Here is a 19,376-nt window from a genome sequence, read left to right on the forward strand (position 1 = left end):
CCTCTGCGGTTAAATTAGAATAAACCGCTTTTAACCTCAATAATATGGTGTATGACCCCAATACGATGGCAATAATCCAGAAATACAACCGCGATCATGGAACACTATATTAGAATACTACCTAAACGCGCTCATAAAAATACCGAAGTAAAACCGCGACGGATAAAACCTTGCTAACAATTTTATCCTTCCATCGGTTTGATTGGAATCTTTGGCGGCATATTCCAATAAAATCGAGGTCGTGGGACACTATATTAGAATACTACCTATACACGCCCCTAAAAATACCGAAGTAAAATCGCGGCGGATAAAACTTTGCTAACAATTTTATCCCTTGGCCGATTTGATTTGAATATTTGACGGAATATTCCAATAAAACTGAGGTCGTGGAACACTATATTAGAATACTACCTAAACACGCCCCTAAAAATACCAAAGTAAAACCGCGGTCGTGGAACAATATATTAGAACACTAAATAAACACGCCCCTAAAAATATCGAAGTAAAATCGCTGCGGATAAAACATGGCTAAGAATTGTATCCCTCTGCCGATTTGATCGAAATCTTTGAAGGCATATTCCAATAAAACCGCGGTTATGAAACCCTATATTAGAATACAACTAAAATACTGCAGAGATACAACCATAGTATAACATCCCTCCCCGCAAATCAAATTCTTCAGAAATACGACCATAATAAAACAGAGATACAACTGGCGGTATGGTAATAAACGTTATTCCACCAATACAACCATAAGAATGGTATTTGATGGTATGGTTTAATTGGAATCTTTGACGGCATACTTCAGAAACTGCTCAACAACCACAACAAAACTCGGACATAAATATTAACACATCAACACGTTCTGATTGCAAAGATAAAATAATCACAATACATAAGCACGTTCTCATTGGACTAAGGGCACCATTATTCTATTTATGAGGATATCATCATAACAATGTAAAGATAAAGCAATTATAACACAACAGTTAAAATTAAACTGAAATGGAGCAGTATCACATCGGCACGTTCTCAAATAAAACAAAAATAACACATCAGTTCATTTTCATTTAACAGACGAGAACCACATGCAAAGTTCATAGGCTAACTCTGCCCGAAATCTTGGCATATCTTCCTGCCAGCTCAGCTCCTGACTCTGGTCAATTGGGTTGGTCTATACTAGTTTTTCCATGTACTTACATATAAATATGCCGCAATCAATAATGTTACTTTGAAAGGGTACGCCCTTAACGAATGACTGCGCCCACGTTCCCTGTTTTGCCATTAAAGATAGCCTAGCATCGTCTGCAAACCGTGTGATCTACAAATGTTGATGTCACACTTGTTATTGCCTCGAAAAATCAAAATGGGATTAATATATTATGTGGAATGAACTTACAACGAGTTGGCAGGCTGTCTTATGCATATTGTTGAGTAATTAATCGTATATTTTTCATTTCTTCTCTTTCAAATCAGCAACTAAAAATATCCAGTGATGGTTTTCCACAATGCAAAACAAGATGATCTCCGCATTTTTCACCTCTTGCTTCGTGATCTGACCCAAAAACCTTAAGTTGTCATTTTTCCGATAACTCTGCATGAATTGACACACTTTTAATATGTTCATGGACGATTAAGAAATCATAAAATTGGATTCATTTGATTATATAGTATAAAGGTGACACGTATAAGTATCGCCGGAACAAAATTGGACTTTGACTCCTCTTCCTACTCAGAATGAGGGCTAAGGCATCAACCTGATCATTTCCAATCCATCCACTGCATAGTACATCCTCCACCATACCCCGATCTATTAGGACGTCACGAATGTTGACAATAATGTCATTCATGTAGGGTATGCATAATATCTGTGTCACTTCACTTTAATAAACTTGCAATGCAACGACAGGTTGAAGATTTACTCACTTTTCAGGGTATTGTGATATGCACCGATCAATTACTCCTTGCATTTCAACATAAATCAGTGTTCTCCCAGGAAAATCAATTTGTGACTCCGGCATAGAAGGCTACACATAAACAAAACTTTTGAAATATCTAATATATGAAAAAAACATATATGAAAGTATTACGAAATCGGTTAGAAATACCACTAATGCATGTTCGTTCACTGCCTCTGGTACTTGTGCATGTACTAAAGGTGCAAATACCACTATTTGAAAGGCTTTCTCTGCATGACTATCTACAATTGTTTGAGTTGTTGATGAAGAAATATTTAAAAATGTTTGTGCTGTAGTTGGCACAATATCTACAACTTGTTGTCCTGCAGCTGCAGAGATATCTAGAGTTTGTTGCTCTATGGTTGATGAATTATCTACATTGGGTTGTTCTAAGGTGGCAGCAGTATCCACAAGTCCACAAGTAGTTGTTCTACAGTGGCTGAAATTTGTACATTTATTTGTTCTGGGGAGGCGGAAGTATCTTCATCTGTTATTGGTTCATCACGCTCAGGTTGCTCATCGGCATCCCTTATTGTTTTTCTGCATCCCTTATTGTTTTTCATTGTTTTTCTTCTTTTATATTCGAAGAAGTGAAAGGGAAACTCATAAATTTCTTCCTGTGAGTGCGCCGGCCCTTAACCCTTTGCATTAAGTTGGGGATCAATTATGTGACTTGGGTAGACATTCCAACTATTGAGCATTTTTCTTATAAACCCCTTTCCTCAACAATGTCTTCTTCAACAGGAGATGATTGTTCTGTTGTTGGCACAATATCTACACTTGTTGTCCTGCAGCTGCAGAGATATCTAGAGTTGGTTGTTTTATGGTTGATAAATTACCTACATTGGGTTGTTCTAATGTGGCGGCAATATCCACAAGTAGTTATTCTATAATGGCTAAAATTTGTACATTTGTTTGTTCTGGAGAGGCAGAAGTATCTTCATCTGTTATTGGTTCATCACGCTCAGGTTGCTCATCGACATCCCTTATTGTTTTTCTTCTTTTATATTCGATGCAGTGAAAGGGAAACTCACAACGTTTTTCTTGTGACTGCGCCGGCCCTTAACCCTTTGCATTAAGTTGGGAATCGATTGTGTGATTTGGGTAGGCATTCCAACTATTGAGCATTTTTTGCAAACTCCTTTCCTAAACAGTGTCTTCTTCAACAGGAGATAATTGTTCTGTAGTTGGCACAATATCTACAACTTGCTGTCCTGCAGCTGCAGAGATATCTAGAGTTGGTTGCTCTATGGTTGATGAATTATCTACATTGGGCTGCTCTGAGGTGGCGGCAGTATCCACAAGTAATTGTTCTACAATGGTTGAAATTTGTACATTTGTTTGTTCTAGGGAGGCGGAAGTATCTTCATCTGTTATTGGTTCATCACACTCAGGTTGCTCATCGGCATCCCTTATTGTTTTTCTTCTTTTATATTCGAAGCAGTGAAAGGGAAACTCACAACTTTTTTCCTGTGACTGCGCCGGTCCTTAACCCTTTGCATTAAGCTGGGAATTGATTGTGTGACTTGGGTAGGCATTCCAACTATTGAGCATTTTTCTTGTAAACCCCTTTCTTCAACAATGACTTCTTCAACAGGAGGTGATTGATAGGTTCTCTCTTCGTTAAACTGATTTAATTCGTCAACAGGTGAGATTCCAACATGGGGAGGGGGCAGGGCATACTCTTCCTCCAGCACTGTGCCTCTATCAGCTCCGTCTTTTTCATATTTATCAAATCTATTCTGCAGTACCAATATTTGGTCTTACAAACCCAACACTCCAATAGTTATTGAATTCAGTGTTCCTTGAAATTCATTGAATCATTTCTCCTGTCCTTTAATCAGATCAATTATTGTCTCGAAGTTTTTGTTCATTGCACTATGAATCGGCTCCGGAGCAGTATCTCCTGAGACCACTGGCCCCATATAAAATTATACAGGGAGTTATGCTCTGACTTGAGCCTGATGGTTTTCAAATTGCATAGCTGGCGCTGGACTGGGTAGTCCATCTGGATTGGCTAGCAAATTGCGCTCCTCTTTCAGATCCATAAATTTATCGTTAACAAGCAATTTGTTTCAGGAAAAAAATATGTTAATCACTATTCCAGAAATAAATTTTTTAACAAAGGTGTAAATGACCGACATGTTCAGTGTTCAGCCTCTTAAAGGCTACATCTATCTGTGAAGAGTTCAAGCTAACATTTGTAGGTCACCTCAAGATTCGGGGTATGACCTCAACAATGGCAGGAGTTACCACAGAGGTATGCTAAAAAAATCAGAGTTACATAAAAGATAAGTAATATTCAATTTTGCACAGAAACAGAAAATATATTGCACTTAAACAATAAAGATATTCAACTTATAAGAGATGCTAACCGTTAGCAAATAAAGAAAGCTATTTATGTATCCAATAGGTCGATTCCACATCATTTTGATGGTCACTGCATTAATTTGCTCAATAAAAAAATAACAGAACGCAGCAGGCTAGTTAAATGAGGTGAAAGTCTGTATATTCTTCCCAAATGTGTTAAGTCCTCCGGGTACACTAAAATTACTAGAAGGGAAAAATAAATTTGATACAAAAATTTTATAAACAACTTAGCAAAGGGGTAGAAGACTCCACTCTTGCGAAGTCCAAAAGTTTATTCTTCGTCTGTTGACCATCCACACCACAAGATGGACGTTTACTCCACTTTGACACTTCACCTCAATTTGTCATGCCAATGAGCAGGGCAACTTCATCGGGCAGCAGTCTTAGCTCTTTCCCATTTTGAAAATCATTTTCTCATGCTGCCAACATTGCAAAATTTGTAGTGTCAACACATTTTCTTGAGGATAAGGAGGGAGCTCCAAAAACTGATCAACATTCATTGCGTTCAGCTCATTCCTCGTGTCCTCAAATATTGAAGGTCTGACCTTATCCTGCACATCTCCCACTACAGATGGCCGGCATTTACAGCTCATGGACCTTGGGTTCACAAACCTACAAAAATAATACAATGCAACAAATATCAGGTGTTATTTCAGTGACATTTCCTTTATTGTTAGAGTGTTTACGATTAACGGTTTAGGTAGAAATCTTTTATTCTATCATTAATGATGTTATATTTAAGCATTATTAAGGTGTTATTTGAGTGTTGTAATATTATTCAATTTTTATTTGGCTAATTATTTTGGTGGGGACACGTGTGTTTGGTATTATTTAACAAATTCAGGTTTTATAGAGGTATTATTATTGTAGTATTATAGTATTATTACGGTTTTCTTTTCGCTGCATTATGTGTATTACTTTGGTATATAGGGTGTGATTCTGATTTTAGTTTTGTTTTCTTGTGGTATTATTTAGCGGGTGATTCTGATACTAATTTCGTGATTTATATTACATAACTTAAGATATTACTTTGATCTTATTTAGGTTTATTGTTGTATTATTTAGAAGAAGTTCTACATTTTAATTAAGAGATATTCTCGTATTATTCACGTAATGATTGGTTTTATTACTCCATGGATTAATTTATATACTCAGTTATGATAATTTATTCAAAGAAAAAAAGACCAATGAAATAAAAAATTACCTGAAAGAACTCTCTTCAATGACCTTCTTACAGTCATTGATTTTATTCTTCCTCTGCTCATCTGACTCCATTTTCGAAGGCTCATCAGCGATTTACATTCTCAACAGCTATTTGATTTCCATTCTCATAGGGTTTTCTTAGGTTTTCATCTACCACGGCTCGGCTTCCATCTTCTTAAGCTGAACTCTACATGTGAAGTGGCGAATGTACTTCGACCGGCGAATGACAAATCAAAACCCTAAACAGATGGCGAATGGCGAAAGAGGTGATGCGCCCTGTCAGTATTCTTTCGGAAGTATTATTTGATCCGGCGTTTTGTATTTTGTTTTCATTTTATGTATTCGGAGCGCTCGGGCGGGAGTAGAGTCAGGTCCCACGTGACCGCAAAATGGATTTTTTTAATTTCTTAAGTAATAGGGTCCACATATACACGTTGAAATAATCACATAATAACGCATCAATAAAATATCGACAACACTGCGGTGAACTACAAAAATACCGCGGTTGCATAACAAGCTAATAACACCAATACCACCACAATAACACTCGAATAATACCATAATAAAATCATAATCATATATCACCAAGGTGTTAATAAACAGAAACCTTAATAACACTCCAAAAACTCCGCACTAAAACAAGAATAATACATAATGAAACATACAACAATAATACTCGAATAATTCATTAATAATACTACGATATTATAGGCATGACGCTACAATAACCATCGTTTAATACGTTAATAACAGTCGAATACACATCAGTAATATTCGCTAAAGGGCAGGTCGGTCTGTTGGTTGGTAGAGTCAGCTTCAACTTTATTGATTAAATTTGTGTGCAATGAGATAGAGTTATTTAATGACTCTTTGAGAGCTTGTTTAGAATCAATGAAGAATTTGAAAATTACTCAGAAGTAATATTCATTGTAGTGGAAGGGTGAGTTCATTGATTGCTCAGAAGCAATGAGATTGAGTTATTTAGTGATTCAGCTAATCGTGAAAAATATGCAGTCGAAAACTTCATTTACATCAATGATCAAAGGTTGATTAAGAGGAAGTTTCAGATTGTTCGCACATCTAAAGTTGAGAGAGTTATATAATCTGGTGCCAATGCCGAAGATGTAGTTTGTATCGGGTAAGTCAGGGTAATAAGTTTGTCAAATGGTGGAAACAGAATAAAATGTAATTGTAAGTTATGATATTTTGAACTTCTTAAGTCTTAAGTGACTGGTGTTCCAACTAGTTCACCTGACTGAACACCATTCACATGAGTCTTAAGAAGTCTAGAACATCATAACTTACATTTAAATTTTATTCTGTTTGCACCATTTAACAAACCTATTACCCATCACTTACCTGATACAAACAACGTCTTCTCCATTGGCACCTACCTCAACTTTAGATGTGCGAACAATCTGAAACTTCCTCTTAATCAACCTTTAATCATTGATGTGAATGAATTTTCGACTGTTTATCTTTCACAATTAGCTGAATCACTAAATAACACAATCCCATTGCTTCCGAGCAATCAAGGAACTCTCCCTTTCACTAAAATGAATATTACTTCTGAGCAATTTTCAGCTTCTTCATTAATTCTAACCAAACCCTCAATGAGTCATTAAATAACTTTATCTCATTAACTCTATCTCATTGCACACAAATTTGTATCAAATGGGAAAAACAATACTTGATTTGTTCACCCTTGTTACTCATTTTCTGCATGCAATAATTTAAGTTAGAGAAATGCAATGCTCTAAGGAGAAATAAATTTTGAAAATTGTCTACTATTGGATCATAGCAAGCATTTCCAGACTCACCAAAGTGCAAATTTGCATAGTATTCTAAAAATTAGTCCATATGAAAAATACAACAGACGAATACTATAATAAAACAAGGGTGTCTACTAAACAGCAATGACAACAACAACATAATCACACCACAATAACACCATAAAAACGCAGCAATAAAACTGTCTTTAACAGCACAATAGCACAACAATAAAATTATAATAATATCATAATAGCCCCAAAATAACACCACCATCCCACATAAACAAAACAATACAAGAATAACGCCAAGATAATAATGCAGTAACACTTAACTAACACCATTAACCCCGGCCTAAATGCCAGCATAACATAAACAGTAACACCATAATATAAGCAAAAGTACTCCATACAAACAACTGGTTAAACACTACTGAGAACCAGAAGTATTCATTAAAGCAAAAAATACAACTCGCACTAACCCTAGACCCTAAACCGCAACAATGATTTTACGATAATGAAAACATTCCGATCGAAGCTAAACTCACTTTCAATGAAAACTCTAGACCCTAACACCGCGGTGATGTATGATTATGGTTTTATTATGGCATTATTCGAGTGTTATTGTGATGGTATTGGTGTTATTAGTTTGTTATGCAACCGCGGTATTTTTGTAGTTCACCGCGGTGTTATCGATGTTTTATTGATGTGTTATTATGTGATTATTTCAACATGTATATATGGGCCCCAGCACTTAAGAAATTAAAAAATCTTTTTTGCGGTCACATGGGACCCGACTCTACTACCGCCCGAGCGCTCCGAATACATATAACGAAAATAGAAGACGAAACGCCGGATCAAATAATATTTCCAAAAGAATACCGACAGGGCGCATCATCTCTTTCGCCATTCGCCATCTGTTTAGAGTTTTGAGTTGTCATTCGTCGGTCGAAGTACATTCGCCACTTCACCTGTAGAGTTCAGCTTAAGAAGATGGAAGTCGAGCCGTGTGAGATGGAAACTCAAGAAAACCCTATGAGAATGGAAATCGAAGAGCCGTTGAGAATGGAAACTGATGATGAGCCTTCGAAAATGGAGTCAGATGAGCAGAAGAAGAAAAAAAACCAATAACCATAAAAAGGTCATTGAAGAGGATTTCTCCAGGTAATTTTTTATTTTCTTGGTCTTTTTTCATTGAAAAGATTATCATAACCGAGTTTATAAATTAATCAATGTTGTAATAAAATCAATCATCACGTGAATAATACGAGAATATTTCTTAATTAAAATGTAGAACTTTTAAATAATACAACCAATAAACCTAAATAAGACCATAGTACCTTAAGTTATGAAATATAAATCACGAAATTAACACCAGAATTGTCTGTTAAATAATACCAGAAGAAAACAAAATTAACACCAGAATCACATCCAGCATACCAAAGTAATACACAAAATGCAGCGAAAAGAAAACTGTAATAATACCATAATACTACAATAATAATACCTCTAAAAAATCTGAATTTGTTAAATAATATCAAACACACGTGACACCACTGAAATAATTAGCCAAATAAAAACTGAATAATATTACAACACCCGAATTACACCTCAATAATGTTTGAATATAACATCATTAATGACAGAATATCTATATTTCTACCTAAATCATTAACCATAAACACGCTAACAATAAAGGAAATATCACTGAAATAACACCTGATATTTGTTGCATTGTATTATTTTTGTAGATTTGTGAACCCAATGTCCATGAGCTGTAGATGTCAGTCATCTGTACTGAGAGATTTGTTGGATAAGGTCGGGCTTAATATCTGAGGACACAAGGAATGAGCTGAAAGCAATGAATGTTGATCATTTTTTGGAGCTCCCTCCTTATCCTCAAGAGAATGTGTTGACACTACAAATTTTGCAATGTTGGCAATATGAAAAATAAGTTTTCAGAATGGTAGGGTAAGAGCTAAGACTGCTGCCCGATGAAATTATCCAGCGCATTGGCATGTCAAAGAGAGGTGAAATGTCAAAGTTGAGTAAATGTCCATCTTGTGGTGTGAATGCCCAACAGATGAAGAATAAACTTTAGGACTTCGCAAGAGGGGAGTCTTCTACCCCTTTTGCTAAATTGTTTGTTATCAAATTTATTTTTTCCTTCTAGTAATTTTATTATACCTGAAGGACTTAACACATTTGGGGAGAATATACAAACTTTTGCCTCATTTAACTGGTCTGTTGCGCTTTGCGATTTTTTTATTGAGTAAATTAATGCAGTGACCATCAAAATAATGTGAAACTGGCCTATTAGATACTTAAATGGTTTTCTTTATTTGCTAACGGTTAGTATCTCGTATAAGCTGAATATCTTTATTATTTATGAGCAACATATATATTGTTTCTGTGCAAAGCTGAATATTACTTATTTTTTATGCAGCTCTGATTTTTTTAGCATACCTCTGTGATAACTCATGCCGCTGCTGAGGTCATACCCCGAATGTTGAGGTAGCCTACATAGGTTAGCTTAAACTCCTCACAGATAGATATATTCTTTAAGAGGCTTAACACTAAACAGGTCGGTCATTTACACCGCTGTTAAGGAATTTATTTTTGGAATATAGATTAACGTATTTTTTCCCTGAAACAAATTGCAAGTTAACTATAAATTTATGGATCTGAAAAAGGAGCGCAATTTGCTAGCCAATCCAGATGAAAGACTACCCAGTCCAGCACCAGCTATGCAATTTGAAGACCGTCAGACTCAAGTCAGAGCAGAACCCCCTGTATAATTTGATATGGGGTCAGTGTTCTCAGGAGATACTGCCCCGGAGCCAATTCATAGTGCAATGAACAAAAACTTCGAGGCAATAATTGATCTGATTACAGGACATGAGAAATGGTTCAATGAATTCCAAGGAACGTTGAATTCAATAACTATTGAAGTTTCGGGTTTGTAGGACCAAATATTGGTAATGTAGAATAAATTTGATATATATGAAAAAGACGGAGCTGATAGACGCACGGTGCTGGAGGAAGAGTATGCCCAGCCCCCCTCCCCCCTGTCGGAATCTCGCCTGTTGATGAATAAAATCAGTTTAACGAAGAGGGAACCTATCAAACATCTCCTGTTGAATAGACACTATTGAGGAAAGGGGTTTACAAGAAAAATGCTCAACTGTTGGAATGTCTACCAAAGTTACACAATCGATTCCCAGCTTAATGCAAAGGGTTAAGGGCCGACGCAGTCACAGGAAAAAGGTTTTGAGTTCCTCTTTCACAGCTTTCGAATAGAAAAGAAGAAAAAACAATAAAGGATGTCAATGAGCAACCTGAGCGTGATGAACCAATAACAGATGAAGATATTTCCGCCTCCCCAAAACAAGCAGATGTACAAATTTCAGCCATTGTAGAACAACTACTTGTGGATACTGCCGCCACCTCAGAACAGCCCAATGTAGATAATTCATCAACCATAGAGCAACCAACTCTAGATATCTCTGCAGTTGCAGGACAACAAGTTGTAGATATTGTGTCAACAACAGAACAAGAATTTGTAAATATTTTGTCATCAATTGCTCAAACAATTGTAAATTTAAACAGAAGCATTAGCACCCCAAAAGGAAATCAATAAAAGGCTACAATACATAAATCACACCATCATAATACCCTAATAAACCCAGATAACACCATTACAATGTTAATATAACTGAACAATCAAACCGCGTTGTTAGATCGAAATATGTGACTAACACCATCATTAAAAGCCTATAATACACAAATAGCACCGTAATAACACCTGGTAATGCCCGGATAACACAATTAGAACGTTAACATAACACTCTGATAAAACATCTTATTAGATCAAATAACACTAGAATAACACCATGATAATACATAAATAACACCACACCACCACCCCACAAAATAGGAAATATTACATGAAAAAAACACCCGCATAACACCACAATAATACAAGCATAACACCATTAAAAGTCAAAATAATACTCCAACACAAAATAAAGTCATCAGATCCAATATTACTTTAATAACACCATGATATTACCATAATAATATCAAATCCTCACGACAGTTAAGTTACAAGTAAATAATACAGTGATAACACCAGAATAGCTACCCATTAACACCATTACGGCAACGAGAATAACACTTCATTAAGACAGTTATTTAACCCAACACTATAAAGAACAATCAGAAAATAAAAACCACTCTGAAAACAACTAGTATAGCACCGTGATATTACCTAAATAACACCACGTCCCACACTAACTGAAACTTAGTGTTATATATCAAATAAAAACAAAGCAAACTTGATTAATAAAATAAATATTCCTTCAAACATAAATCCGCAATAAAACAAATATAACCTACCTGCCGAATACCTTCTGTCACAGCTAAACTCATGTCATTCTCATGATTCTCGAAAATATTTTGAGATTCCGGCTTATTGTCGTGTTTCTCGCAAGTATCTTGAGATTCCAGCAACATTTCCTCGTCATGAAATACTTCCATCGAACCCTATCCACCGAATATGAATGGATCCCTAGAAAGGCAACGAAAAGAGAATATCCCCAATCCCTAAAGTTAAAGGAGACGATACGCCTTCTCCCAATTGGCGGGAAACAAAAAAGACAAAAATACGCTTTTTTGGTGCTTGGGTAGGACTCAGGCTGGGTCGGAAGCAAAATAATAGAGTTTTGCGAGAGTGAGGTCAGATCCCACGTGTCATTACGTGATTGGATTCCGCACGTAAGCTTGTATATGTTGCCCGTATGGAATAATTTTTTGTTGCCTACAGATGATATCCTCAAAATGAAAGGGTTGAGAGGCCCCTCCAGGTGTTGTTTATGCAAGGCAGCTGAGGAATCCTCAATCCACGCATCTTTGAGTTCCAATTTTCATAAATGTCTAGTTGGAGTTCATTAAGAACTTGGAGATCAACACAATTTTGTTGGATTGGCAACATTTTACTGAATATTGGTATGGCTGGCAAAAGGCTAAATTAGGTACCATTCCTAGTATCACTGCTTGGTTTATATGGATGGCAAGGAACCAGATTAAGTTTGAGAGACTCTCTCTACTGTTTTGCAAGTGGTTACCAACTGCAAAGCTTTTCTAAAAAAACTTATTAAGCATAAGAAGTTCCCTAATAAAAGCAGAATTAATCTGACCAACTACACACTCAACTTCTCTGTCATAAAAGTACTCTGGAATAGGTTAGTTTATCCTACTATCAAGGTTAACACTGATAGAAGCTTCTCAACAAATGGAGTTGGGATTGGTGGAGTGTTCAGAGATTGCATTGGCAATTGCTTACTATATTTCTACTCCCCTTTACTAGTTTTGGATGCATTGGAAGCAGAAGTTGCTATTGTTTTTTGGGTCAAGTTGGCTACTATGAATCATTGGGTCTCTGCAAGTGGAAATGGATTCCTCTCTCTTACTAAAGACACTAACTAAGACGGAGAACTCTTCATGGCATACCTTACAATGAATTAAGAAAATTCATTTCTTGAGGGCTCAAACACATCCAGTTTTTATTTGTCCATAGGTAGGGTAATAAACCTACTAACTGGTTAGCCAGACATGATAGAGAGACTGAAAATGTTCATGTTTCCTCTACTCCTCCCTCTCTAAGTTTTTTGTTTCATGGGACCTTTTAAATGTCCCCTACCATAGAATTGTAACATATTTTTGCGATTAATAGAATTTTCCATTTCGCCATATATATATATATATATATATATATATATAATCAAAACTTAAACTCAAGATATCAATATCTTAAATATAAGGCTTAAGTTATCTCAAAAAAAAGAATAGTAAATAGCAATTTTAAAATAATGAAGCAGGCATCATCACCACTTTAAAATCTTTAAACTCAAAATTTGAATATATTAATATTTATATATAAAGCTAAAGTTTTCTCAAAAAAAGATAATAGCAAATAGTATATTTTTTTTTTAAATGAAGCAGGCATTATGCCACTCTATGACGATAATGCTGCCCATCAGCACATTGTTGTCACTTATAGTGGTGATAAAGTTGATATATAATTTTTTTAAAGTGTTGTTTACTAAATAAAATTCTTGGATTTTAAAATTTCATCGTTATCTAAATTTTTAACTCAAAAAAAGGCTCATGAACATCTAAAATGACTTGATGGAATCAATTAAAAAGCAACCTAAGCTTTAGAGTATGTTTTGTTGCATGATCCTTTATATAATATCAGGAACTTAATCCTGGTCTCCTATGCTATCATCAGGAGGGTTCTAGCACACATTTACCTTCATCCTCGGGGATGTCAGAGGTCCACAAAGTAAGGTTATCCCTGAGAAGTTGCATGATCAAAGTACTATCCTTGTATGACTCTTCACTCAAAGTATCCAGCTCCGATATGGCTTCATCAAATGCTTGTTTGGCAAGGTGGCAAGCCCTACAAAAAAGTCAACAAATGCGATCAGAATTATTAATTAAATATTAGCAATTTTCTTCAAAAGTGGTGATATCATTGAGGACTACACCTTTCGGGTGAGTTCATAATCTCATAGTAGAATACTGAAAAATTCAAAGCCAATCCAAGCCGAATTGGGTGTGTAGGAGACAGATCAGCTTCGGCTGTGCTAGAAGCCATCTGCAAATAGCATGATCAATTGATTTAATCAAACAATTAAACCAAACCGCACCACAAGTGAAACTACCAAATTCTGGCAAGAAAAACCTCAAACTGAATAACAAAAGAACAGAAACTGAGTTGAACTTTTAGAAAGCATGAAGTTACAGAGATCACAAAAGCTGAAAATAGGAAAGAGCGCAACCAATCCATAATAACTGAATTAGTAAGTATAAAGCCCAAACTTCAACTAAGAAATAATACCATTAAAAGTAAATGTACAAGGTAATTTATATCATGGGAATGAGGTACTCTTGTCACTAGAGGAAGAAATATACAACATAGATATACACTTAATGGCAATGATGATCTCTTCACATATAAAATCAAGATCCATGAGAGGGATTCATAAATCCATCATCAACTCAACAAGAAGCATCAGTCGCAAGCTTTTTCTACTGGAGATTCCAGAACAGTTGTTCACCCTTATAGATGCCATATCCATTTGTTCACTTTCCTAATTTATGAGAATCAAAATTGCCAATCCATTGGATTTTGCTCTATATAAGAGAGATCTCATATTCAGTAATTTATTTTAGTGACTGCCCAAGAAATATTCTAGTGAAGAATACTCCAATTTTTACCAAGCCTAACAAGCTTTAAAAAATGGCAAAGCCAGACACCAATGGTTATAGAGCAGAAATTAAAAAAAAAAAACAAGGACTCCAAAATAGACTGCAATAATAAAAGAAACAATAAATCAGCACAAAAGGTCGTCAGCAGCAGCAGATGTTCATATCAAGTATTTGACTGATGTAGAATGCATAATATCATTTCAAATAATAAAGTTATCGGATAAAGAAACTTTACTTGCAGTGGTGAACTGAGCGGCAAGTCATTTATGTTTCTTTGCAAAATGAAATAGATGGCAGAGATTTATGTATGATAGATAGTGATCATGCAAACTAGAGTGGCACTACATTTCCATGTGCAATAACCCTTTCCTTAGAACTAGTGGATGGATATCATAGTTTGTAGCGGCTCCCCAGTAGCAACCCTTAGCTTTAGAAGGATATCCATTAGAAAAGGAATGAATTAAAAACTTCAGAGAACTAAAGATATACAAATGACTTGTGGCTCTAGGACTTTTGGTTAAGTAAATGCAATAAAGTATGACTAGCCATAAAGAGACTAGCTAAAACAAAAGATTCAGTAAAGCTAGAGAAGCTATCATTGTTGTTCTGTTAGGTTTGAATTTCAATTAGAATGCACTATGTTTTCATGATTTAGTAAATCAAATAAAATTGATCAAGTGATTTAGTTTGTGTATGATGCATAATAGCCAAACAATTGTTATGTACTTGATTTTATAACCCTTATCCTATTAGGGTGAATTTCATTTAGAAAAAAACTATCTTTTGATGCTTTAGTAAATAAAATAAAGTTGATCAAATAATTTAGTTTGGGTATGATTCATAACAGCCATGCAATTGTGATGAAGTTGATTTTATAACCCTTACCCAATTATGGTTTTAGGTTAGTGTAAAAGACAATACACTAATCCAATGAAGCATTTTAAAGTAGACTAAATAAAAACAAACCAACTAAAATCATATAAGATCTTCCCTATAAGACGAAAGCTAAGGGAATCAAGTAATTTAGTTTGGTCTTCTTAGTTTTGATTTCACCCTATAAATGCCTAGTTCAAATTGAAAAATCATGACTAGATGTGAAAATAACTATGAACATAAAAGGAAATAATGCTATAATAAGGTTCAAAATAAATTTTAGGAGTAAATATAAAGCTGCTTTTAAATCAATAAATATATACTTGAGGATCCATGCATCGTTTTGGAATTAGAGGGTCCACTGCTTCCCACACCCATATTAACTCAGCATAAGCTTTGTCCACAGTACAAGTAAAAAAGCATGGCGACTAATCTCAATGAACTTTAGAAAGACCAGCATCAAAACAATGAAGGTGATTTAAAAACTTTGGACAGATGAATAATTTAAGGAATAAGTCGGAGCAAGAAGCAATATTATGCATGGAGTATTGAATAAATCTTCCTCTTTGAGCAGTTTTCTTATGATTATAATAAAGCAATTAACTTCTACACTGCTACACTAAGTTCTCAAAGCATATGCAAAATAGTTTATTTACAACAACACAACACAAGTATGGATTGCATCTCTACAAAATGAGAAATTTGGTGGGATTATATATAAACACAATAGGAACATTTTGGTGAAAAGATCTAAGTGCATAACCTCAGCGTCAAATGTATGCCATAATATAAACACTAACATTAATCATTCATCAAAATGTAGAGAGTAGATTGAAAAGCTAAGCTAAATTCATTCTCTGATGGTTTTGGTCTATGAATGCAATTAATTATGCTAAATTATTCCTTCCAATTGCTTTAGATTTTAAGGGTTGTTTGTTGGCAAGATTTGGTTCAAGCAGGATTTAACCAAAATTTAGCAAACAGTATAATGACAATTTTAAATCCTACAAAATCTTAAATCCAATTAGTCCCCCATTTTACCTTAAACTTAAGTCAGCAAATCGCTCACCAACTCCTCTTCTCCTACACAAACCAGTGATTTCAGCGATGCCTTCTCAAACCAGCTCCTACCACAACTTCCTCGTTCCTTTGGCATTGAAGGATTTAGGAATCTGGGAAGCAACATGATGTCCTACTTTTAGAATAAGCAATTTATTATTTTATTTTATAAATTTTGATAAATCATGAATATTAATTGACATTGATTAAATATGACAAATTTGTTACAAAATTAGATTAATATTAATTAACTAAGAATATTAATAATTCAATGGGATTTAATTTGTCTAAATATAAATTATTATGTTTTTTAATTAATGATAAATTAAAGTATTAATTTATGCTAACTAAAACTTAACTGATATAACTATAATGGATACTAAAAAAATTGAAGTTATTAATATTCAATCAAGCAAAATAAACATTAAAAGTAAAAAATAAAATTTAAATCAGCCATAACATTTAAAGTTAATTAATTAAAAACTATTAACTTAAAAAATTTGATTTTATTTTTTAGTTTATTTTATGTAAATAGAATAAAATTTAATTAACTAAAAAAACTACAAATTAAAAATTAATTGAAAACTTTAACTACAGAAATTATGATTTAGTTATTTTAACCAAAGTATTATGTAATAATTAATATTAATTAATTGTAAATATTTACTTAAGAAGATTGGACTAGATAGAAATTTAAATTTTGAACAGCTTAATAAGTAACAAAATAATTATTAATAAGAATGTTAGCTTACACTAATTAAGATTTAAATATGCTAAATAAATATAATAAGATATTACAAATTTACAATCATACAATTATTATTAAAATATTATTTGAAGTAGGAGACTTAAATTCTTCAGGCCTTTTGTGTGATAGAAAAGTACCGTCGAGACTAAAAGGAAAATTTTATAAGATGATGGTGAGACCTGCAATGCTCTATGGTGTTGAATGTTGGCCTTTAAAAGAGAAGCCTAATATTAAGTTAAGTGTTGCCAGGATGAGAATGATTAGGTGGATGAGTGGTTTTACATTTAGAGACAAAATGCGAAATGAATATCGTTGTGCTAGGGTTGTTGTACCTCCAATGACGAACAAAATAAGAAAGCGTTATCTTAGATGGTTTGGTCACATTAAATGTCGATCATTTGATGATCTGATTAGGAGAGTAGATGTTTTAGATTTGAATTATGTTAAGAAAGGCAGGGGTATACATAGAAAGACTTTGGCTTATTGTACAAAAAATGATCTTAATTTATTAGAACTAAATGAAAATATGACACTAAGTAGGACGCAATGGAGAAAAAGGATTCATGTAGCCGACCCCACATAGTGGGATTAAGGCTTTGTTGTTGTTGTTGTTGTAGACTTAAATTCTCAAAAAAGCAACCTAATACTCCCTCAAAATTTAACAAGATTTAACCTCTATCACATAAACAATTTTCAAAATTTAACCCCCTCAGTATTTACCGAATCCAGATTTAGAGGATATATTAAAGCCTATTTGCAGTCAAACAGCCCCATACAAGTAGCCAAACATTAAGGATGTAATCCTCAAGCTTATGCACATTAATAACATAATAGCTAAAGTTTGATTCTCTATCAATAGCTAAAGTTGTTTTCTACCAATGCTGCCCAAATTGGAATACGTTAAAGGGGACAGTAAGATGTAGCGTTCTGATAGAAGAGTCAAAACTCGCAAACTTCTTACTTCCAGAGGAACAGAATAAAATATAACTAATTAAGGAACTGAAAGGAAATAATTTGTGATGTCAATGTGCACAAATGGCGTCTTAAAGAAGCTCAACTACACGAGTTAGGCTTTATCACGTCCCCAAAAGCGAAGATTCCTAAAATAGATGCATTGAAGAGCAGATTAGTACTAATTGCAGCTAAATTAAAGAGTAAAAACAATATCCTGACTTGGTACGCCTTGAGAGATTGATCAGCAGCTTCCTTTCGATCATTCCCAGACTTAAACTCTGCCAGATAACGATAATAATCTCCCTTCCTGAAACCAAAATGTTAAGATGTTCACTAAGAACCCAATAAATAAGGCAAGAAATCAAATGAGGGATATCTTTAAGTCATGTCCTCACATCTTGTAGTAGAAGACAGATGACTCCCCAGCAGATGAGGAAGGGACAAGATGCTCGTCAATGACAGTCATAACGTCGCCGCAGATGTTGGATAGCTCCGACTCCACCGTTTGCCTATACTCCCTGATACACTTCACATGCTGATCATTCCCCTTCAATTCCTCCTTCTGCTCAATCGAAGACAAAATCCTCCACGAGGCCCTCCGCGCCCCAATCACGTTCTTGTATCCGACTGACACGAGATTCCGCTCCTCGACCGTAAGCTCCACATCCAGCTTCGCTACCTTCCTCATTGCGTCCACCATCTCTGCGTCGACCCAAAAAAAAAAAAAAAGAATCAAAAGTCAAATCCTAATCCCCTATGCGAGAAAAAGTAGGAGTTTCTGTAGTTCTCACCATCGTAGCGCTCCGCCTGCTCGGCAAGCTTCGCGATGTAGACGAACTTCTCGCGCTCTCCCTGCGAAGCCATGGCGGCCGATAGGATTCGGATCCTCTTCGATCCCTTGTTCAGCCCACAAAAATTCTCACTCGGTCGCTCTCGGTCTTCTGCTTGGCCCGTTCGGGTTGACGAGTGGACCGTCCGGTTTGTGGTTATTTTTTTCGGAAACAACGGCAACCGCTCATGAACTGGAATCGGAACGCATCGACCGTGGTCGATTTAAACCGGTTCATTTATAGTTTATCATTATAATCAACGAGATTATAAATTAAGCACCGTCATATTTATTTATAATTTAATTAATAAATATTTAATATATATTGAGATATCGGA

General features: G+C 34.9%; 1 protein-coding gene across 2 annotated transcripts in view; it reads right to left on the reverse strand.

Moving 5' to 3' along the window:
* Positions 1–19,170, reverse strand: part of LOC110025856 (14-3-3-like protein C) — a 36,224-nt gene extending 17,054 nt beyond the window's left edge. The window contains exons 1-5 of one of the 2 annotated variants that reach the window (XM_020726532.1): positions 19,001–19,170; positions 18,605–18,911; positions 18,429–18,516; positions 13,852–13,961; positions 13,615–13,763 (exon numbers count right to left, since the gene is read on the reverse strand). In XM_020726532.1, the coding sequence (XP_020582191.1) occupies positions 13,615–13,763; positions 13,852–13,961; positions 18,429–18,516; positions 18,605–18,911; positions 19,001–19,073 (727 nt within the window). In that variant the 5' untranslated portion in view covers positions 19,074–19,170. The remainder of the gene's footprint in view (positions 1–13,614; positions 13,764–13,851; positions 13,962–18,428; positions 18,517–18,604; positions 18,912–19,000) is intronic. The other variant, XM_020726531.1, reaches the window with a different exon arrangement.
* Positions 19,171–19,376: the final 206 nt, after the last annotated feature.

Source organism: Phalaenopsis equestris, unplaced genomic scaffold, assembly GCF_001263595.1.
Source record: "Phalaenopsis equestris unplaced genomic scaffold, ASM126359v1 Scaffold000338, whole genome shotgun sequence".
Classification (NCBI taxonomy): domain Eukaryota; kingdom Viridiplantae; phylum Streptophyta; class Magnoliopsida; order Asparagales; family Orchidaceae; genus Phalaenopsis; species Phalaenopsis equestris.